We start from the raw sequence: 7,652 nt of genomic DNA on the forward strand, positions 1-7,652 counted from the left end.
GTGTGAGATGATATCTCATTGTAGTTTTGATTTGCATTTCTCTAATGATTAATGATGTTGAGCATCCTTTCATGTGTTTGTTGGCGATCTGTATATCTTCTTTGGAGAAATGTCTATTTAGGTCTTCTGCCCATTTTTGGATTGGGTTGTTTGTTTTTTTGTTATTGAGCTGCATGAGCTGCTTGTAAATTTTGGAGATTAATCCTTTGTCAGCCACTTCATTTGCAAATATTTTCTCCCCTTCTGAGAGTTGTCCTTTCATCTTGTTTATGGTTTCCTTTGCTGTGCAAAAGCTTTTAAGTTTCATTAGGTCCCATTTGTTTATTTTCATTTTTATTTCCATTTCTCTAGGAGGTGGGTCAAAAAGGATCTTCCTGTGATTTATGTCATACACAAAAATAAACTCAAAATGGATTAAAGACCTAAATGTAAGGCCAGACACTATCAAACTCTTAGAGGAAAACATAGGCAGAACACCCTATGGGATGAAATTTTTAAAGCAGCATTTAAAGCAAAGTGTCTTCTCCTTGGTCCAGGGTCATGGACTTGGTTTCTACCTGTGCTGCTCTTGGACAAGGGTTTGGTTACATGACGAGGTAGCCTTTGTGTATCTTGCCTTGGCTTCTCCTTAGCAACAGCCTCGGGCATCATGGTGACACTGTGCATCCCTGGAGGGTTGTGCAGACAACAGATGATAAAGCTCAGGAGTGTGTGTGAGAGCAGCAGGGGTCCCTGTCTCTAACCATGGCACTGTGCTCCTTTGTTCTAGCACTGGCAGATCCCCCTGAGCAGGCGGTTTCGCTCTATTAAACTCTGGTTTGTGATCCGGTCCTTCGGGGTGAAGAATCTTCAAGCACACATCAGACATGTATGTAGTGGGCAGGCCTTGGGAGGAGCCCAGGCTCGCTTTGTGGCCTAGTGGGGAGGAAGGCTGGTTTCTGCTCTGCAGACTTTCCCGGGGGGGATGTGTGATGTATGGCTCGGGTGCCTGGGCCTGTTTGTGAGCTCCTGGGACTTGATGATTCAGGGCGGCCATCTGTTTGCTAGCTAGAGGATCACTGAGCAGAAGATGACACTGAGGGCTGTCTGGTGTCTGTCCCCCACCTGACTGTCTCACCGTCCCTTCTGCTATCATTGAGCACTGGGGAGGGACGGCCTGAGAGCCTGGTTTGCAGACAAAGAAATAGAAAGTAAATCAAAGGGCAGCTTGTGGCCATGGTAGGAGCCTATCTTTTAAAAAATTACTCTGATTGTCATGGCTGTCTGAAAATTTTAGTCACTATTATGGTTATGCCAGAAACAGGGCTCGCCTGGCTTGGACATGTAGACCTGCAAGTCTGGAACAAACATCCCTGCATGATGTCAAGAGGTATTTACTGAAGGGATATTTGGTACAATTTATTTCAACTCAATTCAACAGCAAAATTATTGTGCTAGGAAAGAGACCCAGAGGTGAATGAGATAGGCACAGTCCCTCTGTCATAGTCTTCATGGAAGGGGTGGAACTTAACTAAGAATTTTGGTCAGCAGCAATTTTCTTTCGTTTTTATGAGTGCCTATGAGAAAGACAAAGTTATTGATAAATACAACAGGATTACTCCAAAGATGTTGTCCTTTGTTCCTCTGCATGTCTTTCCCTGGCCACCTTTCCTCTAGGGAATTCCGTCCTCATTAAGCAAACACAAGGCCAAATGCAGTGGTTGAATCAGTACGGATGACTGGCTTACTGTTGGTAACTTTACGTTTGTTATCAACATCAAGGTGTTGGTTAACTGGATGTTTATCAATGAGTGGCTGTCACCCAGGGACATTAGGCATTTTTGCTCTCTCTGTAGCCTCAGACTCAAGACGGGAAAGTAGGTAGCTGGGGGGTGAGGTGGTGGAGGTTACAGGTTATCATTTGGTTCCAACTCAGGACTGGATATTCAACGTGCAGGTGCTGGCTAATTACCCTCATGCTGCCTCTCCCAACTCAAAGCCCTGAATTCCCATCGGCTCCCCTTTGCCTACACTAGGCCCAGACTCCTGGGCCTGGCTTCCGAGGACCCAGTTATCAGCCTCTAAGCTCAGGCTTCTCACTGACCCATTCCAACTCCATCTTCAGTGTGCCTCTGCAGCTTCACCGGTGCATTGCCCTCTTGGATTGCCCTCTCTTCTCCAAACGTTGCTAATGGATTAAGTTCCGCTTCTCCCAGGAGCTTCCCTGACTATTCCATCGCCCTCGTCTCTGCTTGCTCAGCATTCCTAGGACCACCTACTAAAGCACACCTACAAAACTGAGCTCTAAAAGCTACCAATGTCCCACAAAAGTAAAGGGTGGAACTAAAATGAAGTTGTTTGATGTGAGTTAATTTTATCTCTTCACCTTGACTGCGATCATAATTATTTTTAATTGCACAGTGTCTTAAAGAAATAACTTATAGGGTTTCATTAGGTTCTTACAACAATGCTTGGGGCAGTCACCCTGATGACCCCCATTTTATGGGTGAGGCTCAGAGATGGTAATTGCCCTGCTTAAGAGAGGAGGGCCTCCTTTCTTTACAGTTCTGGGCTGTTTTCTATTATGTGAGCTCTTGAAAGTCATATAAAACCAAGTTGTGTATCTCCCTGTTACAGATTAGTGCTTTAGAGAATGGGATATGGGTTTGATTTTTTAGTTCTACCCTTTACTATTTGGTGAACTTGGACAAATTACTTAAATTTTCCGTGTTTGCCTTCCTAATTTATAAAATGAGAAAATGATAGTACCTCTCTCAAAGGTTTATGGTGATAATAAATAATACACATAAAGCCCTTACTTAGTGCAAGACCTAATATTCCACTAAGTACTCAAATATTTCCTATTCCCACTTCGTCTTCCTCCCCCTCCCCCCCTTTCCTCTCCTCCTCCTCCTCCTTCTTCCTCCTCTTCTTTTCTTCTTCCTCTCCTTCTCCTTCTTTTCTTCTCCTTTTCTCCTCCTCCTCCTCCTCCTCCTCCAATTTTTCCTTCTTCTAATGATAATAATTCAGCATTGTCGTCACCATCATCTCCTATCACCTACAGTCGGGGTTTGTAAACTATTTTTTAAAAGGCAGATAGTAAGTATTTTTGGCCTTGCAGGCCATATGGTCTCTATTGTGAGTATTCAAGTCTGTCATTGTAGCACAAAAGCCACCATACACAGTACATTGACAAAGTGAGAGAGTGGCATGGACATACATACACTACCAAATGTAAAATAGCTAGTGGGAAGCAGCCGCATAGCACAGGGAGATCGGCTCGGTGCTTTGTGACCACCTAGAGGGGTGGGATAGGGAGGGTGGGAGGGAGGGAGACGCAAGAGGGAGGAGATACGGGAACATGTGTATATGTATAACTGATTCACTTTGTTATAAAGCAGAAACTAACACACCATTGTAAAGCAATTATACTCCAATAAAGATGTTAAAAAAATACTGTGATGAAAAAGTCAGATGGGGCAAAGATTTTTTGTAGTTATAAACTGTAAAATATCACTATTTATATATTTTAGTTGCAAGATCCTCTCTTTTTACTGATCATTAGTGAGAGAAATAAAGATTATAATTACATTTTTTTAAAAAAAGGCATGGCTGTGTTCCAAAGGACTTTATTTACAAAAATGGGTGTGAAGGAGGTGGGGTTCTATTTGGCCTGGGTGCTGCAGTTTGCCCGCCTCTGCCCTAGGATGGTACAGGGCACTGGTTGTAGCCCTGCTTTCATCTCCGTAAAGGTAGGTGATTTCTGGTGGCGGGATGCTGCCTGTGCTCTTTCCTCTCTCCTCTGGCCCCTCTTCTCTCTTGTTGCCAAGAGCGTGTGTTACAGGAGAAAACAGAGCATGGTAGGGGGTGTGCTTGGCGACCAGAGACCTGCATTCTGCCACTGCTACCTTGGGGACGCCACTTTCCTTTGGCTCTTTCTAGAAAATGAAGAGGTTGAACAAAGATGACTTCTGGCTCTCTTTCCTTGCTCAGAAGTATCAGTTTCATGGTCTTTGGCTAGCCTGATTCTGGATCTGTACCTGAGATGTCTTACTCATGTAGACTTAAGAAACATTTACACAGAAAGATCTCAAAATTGGCAGGACAGGATGGAAATGGGCCTGGAGGGAAGGAGGCACAGGGGAGAATCATGACAAAATTAGAAAGTAAACTGCAAAAGTATAAAACAGTGAGAAAACATTTAGCAGGGTGCTTTCCCAGAGAGAGCCTTATGACTTGACAATGAAAAATGCTTAGGGTAAGGATTGGAGACCATTTTAAACAGACCATGCAGTGGAGAGAGAAAGTGGTTCTGGATCGGGTTTGTAGCAACTTGTTAGCTAAATCCTTTGACTTCTCTTGAAATAGAGTACCCAGTATGAGAACCAGGTGATAGCAATTACTTAGAAGATATTTTATTGAGATCCTTCTGGATGCCTGGAGAAATTTTTAAAAATGAAAGAAAGGGCAAGTCCTGTCCTTGTTTAGTTAGTAATACTAAGTAAAAAAAATAGGAAATTAAAAAATGATAACTTCAGTGAAAGATTAATATGGTACAAAGCTTTAAAACTTTTTTATTGTGGTAAAATATAGATAATGTAACATTTACAACCTGAACCATTTTTTTTTTTTTTTTTTGCGGTACTCGGGCCTCTCATTGCTGTGGCCTCTCCCGCCGCGGAGCACAGGCTCCGGACGCGCAGCTTCAGCGGCCATGGCTCATGGGCCCAGCCGCTCCGCGGCATATGGGATCTTCCCGGACCGGGGCACGAACCCGTGTCCCCTGCATCGGCAGGCGGATTCTCAACCACTGCGCCACCGGGGAAGCCCATGAACCATCTATAAACATACAATTCAGTGGCATTAAGTACACTCACAATGTGTGCAACTGTCACTGCTGTCTATTTCCAGAACTTTTCCCATCATCCCCAGCAGAAACTCTGTACCCATTAACCAGGTTTAAAGCCTTCTCCATGGTGTACATGGGTATGATATGTAAAAATATGTTCTTTGCGGAATGTCAGAAAAAAGGGGATGAAGGGCATTTGAGGTGAAAAGGTCTGAGAGGCAAGGGGAAGATGTAGACTTAGGATATGGGGGCAGGGCTGCTGACAGCTTACATGGTGCCTTTATGTACAGGAGAAACAAAAGTCTCTTCCTCTGAGCATTTGTAGCCCGTAAGAGGCACCTGGCTGGGAATGCAGAACATGGGCTGGGTTGTGGCCCCTGCTAGCCCTCTTGGCTTGTCTGTAAGCCAAGATATGTGAAGCCGGGATATGAGGGTACATTGCCTTGATGGCAAAGCACATGCCTTCTGGGACTTCCCTGGTGGTCCAGTGGTTAGGACTCCGCGCTTTCACTGCCGAGGGCCTGGGTTCAATCCCTGGTGGGGGAACTAGGATCCCACAAGCCTTCTGGTTCTGGGGGTGGATTGAAAGAGGCCCCTGAGACATGAGTTCTCAAAGTGGAGCTAATGTGACAAGAAATAGGGAGCCATTGGAGGTTTTATAGTTTGGAATATGAGCAAAATCAAATGGAGAATAAAATCAGGCAGAAGCCACTTAGGTCTCTATCCTTCAAAGGTGTGACTGATTTAAACCCCTTTAACAGTGTGGAAGTTTACGCACGGTCGTCTCTTGCCTGTTATTAATCTCAGTTCTCTCGATGCTCACAATTCTAGGGTACTGAAATGGCTAAGTATTTTGAATCTCTGGTCAGAAACGAACCTTTCTTTGAAATTCCTGCGAAGAGGCACCTTGGCCTGGTGGTTTTTCGTCTAAAGGTAATGCCATCTTCCATCTCATGTGAAGGGTGTTATTTGGTAATTTTCAGCCTCTTGGAAATGTAAATACTGGGCTTCTGGAGATGCTTACAGGGAATGTGATACAGACTTGACTTCTCTTTATCCTTCACACAGGGTCCTAATTGCCTCACAGAAAGCGTGTTAAAGGAAATAGCTAAAGCTGGCCGGCTCTTCCTCATCCCAGCTGTTATCCAGGACAAGCTGATCATCCGTTTCACTGTGACATCCCAGTTCACCACCAGGGATGACATCCTGAGAGACTGGAATCTCATTCATGATGCTGCCACTCTCATCCTGAGTCAGCATTGTACTTCCCAGCCTAGCCCTCAGGGGGGGAACCTTATCCCCCAAACCAGGGGCCCCAGAGCCTTGGCCAAGGAACTGTCCTTTCCATCTGTCAGCGGGGCAGGAGATGACCCAGCCCAGGCCAGGAAGATCATCAAGCAGCCTCCACATGTGGGAGCCAGTCCCGTGAGAGGGGAAGGCAGCTGCCACCTTGAAACCCTGATGGACCCACTTGATGACTTCTTTTCAGAAGAGGCCCCAGACCTCACCAGACCCAAGCTGTCCTCCTTCCTGTTCCATTATTTGTCTGTGCAGAATAAAAAGAAGGCAGTGCGTTCCCTCAGTTGCAACAGCGTGCCCGTAGGTGATCAGAAGCCACTGCCCACAGATGGCTCTGTGAAGAATGGCGGCTCCTCCCGGGTCAGAATCTTTTCTAGGTTTCCAGAAGAGATGATGATGCTAAAGAAAAGTGCCTTCAAAAAGCTAATCAAGTTCTACAGTGTCCCCAACTTTCCTGAATGCAGCTCTCAATGTGGGCTCCAGCTGCCCTGCTGCCCTCTACAGGCAACAGTTTAGACCAGGGGGTTCAGCCAGAGTCCATGAATGTGTTTCAGGGAGTCTCTGAAGCCCTCAAAATTGTATGCTGAATTTATGTGCTTATGTTTATGTGCATTTTTCTTGGGAGAAAGCCAATGATTTCTTATCAGATTCTCATAGAAGTTCATGACCTATGATAGGATACAAAAAGAGAGTTTAAGCCAGCATGATCCAGAAGATTCCAGCAGGCTGGTCAGAGAGAAAGGGTCTAGGGTGGTGTATTGACAGGCAGCTTCTGTGGTTTAGCTTGTGACACTGAAACTTTCAAGTTTCATGAAATATAATGTGGAAATAAATTGTGCTTGTCCCTGAAAAAAACATATCCTGTGTCACTTAATTGACCACTGAAATATTTGTTTTTCTTTTCCATTATGGTTTACTACAGGGTAAAATATAGTTCCCTGTGCTATATGGAAGGACCTTGTTGTTTATCCATTCTATATATAATAGATTGCATCTTCTAATCCCAGATTCCCAAACCATCCTCCCCGCCTCCCATGCCTTGGCAACCACAAGTCTGTTCTCTATGTCTGTGAATCTGTTTCTGTTTCATAGATAAGTTCATTTGTGTCATATTTTAGATTCCACATATTAGTGATATCATATGGTATTTGTCTCTTTCTGACTTACTTCACTTAGTATGATAATCTCTAGGTTTATCCATGTTGCTGCACATGGCATTATTTCATTCTTTTTTATGGCCAAGTAATATTCCATTGTATATATGTACCACATCTTTATCCATTCATCTGTCGATGGACATTTAGTTGTTTCTATGTCTTGGCTATTGTAAATAGTGCTGCTATGAACATTGGGTTGTATGTATCTTTTTGGATTATAGTTTAATCAGATATATGCCCAGGAGTGGGATTCCTGGGTCATATGGCAACCCTATTTTTAGTGTTTTGAGGAACCTTCATACTCTTTTCCATAGTGGCTGCACCAATTTACATTCCCATCAACAGTGTAGGAGAGTTCCTTTTTCTCC

General features: G+C 44.2%; 1 protein-coding gene across 2 annotated transcripts in view; it reads left to right on the forward strand.

Moving 5' to 3' along the window:
- HDC (histidine decarboxylase) overlaps positions 1-6,975 on the forward strand; it is a 23,602-nt gene extending 16,627 nt beyond the window's left edge. The window contains exons 10-12 of one of the 2 annotated variants that reach the window (XM_007115918.2): positions 770-868; positions 5,660-5,761; positions 5,897-6,975. In XM_007115918.2, the coding sequence (XP_007115980.1) occupies positions 770-868; positions 5,660-5,761; positions 5,897-6,643 (948 nt within the window). In that variant the 3' untranslated portion in view covers positions 6,644-6,975. The remainder of the gene's footprint in view (positions 1-769; positions 869-5,659; positions 5,762-5,896) is intronic. The other variant, XM_024118309.2, reaches the window with a different exon arrangement.
- The last annotated feature ends 677 nt before the right edge of the window (positions 6,976-7,652 follow it).

Source organism: Physeter macrocephalus, chromosome 11, assembly GCF_002837175.3.
Source record: "Physeter macrocephalus isolate SW-GA chromosome 11, ASM283717v5, whole genome shotgun sequence".
NCBI lineage: Eukaryota > Metazoa > Chordata > Mammalia > Artiodactyla > Physeteridae > Physeter > Physeter macrocephalus.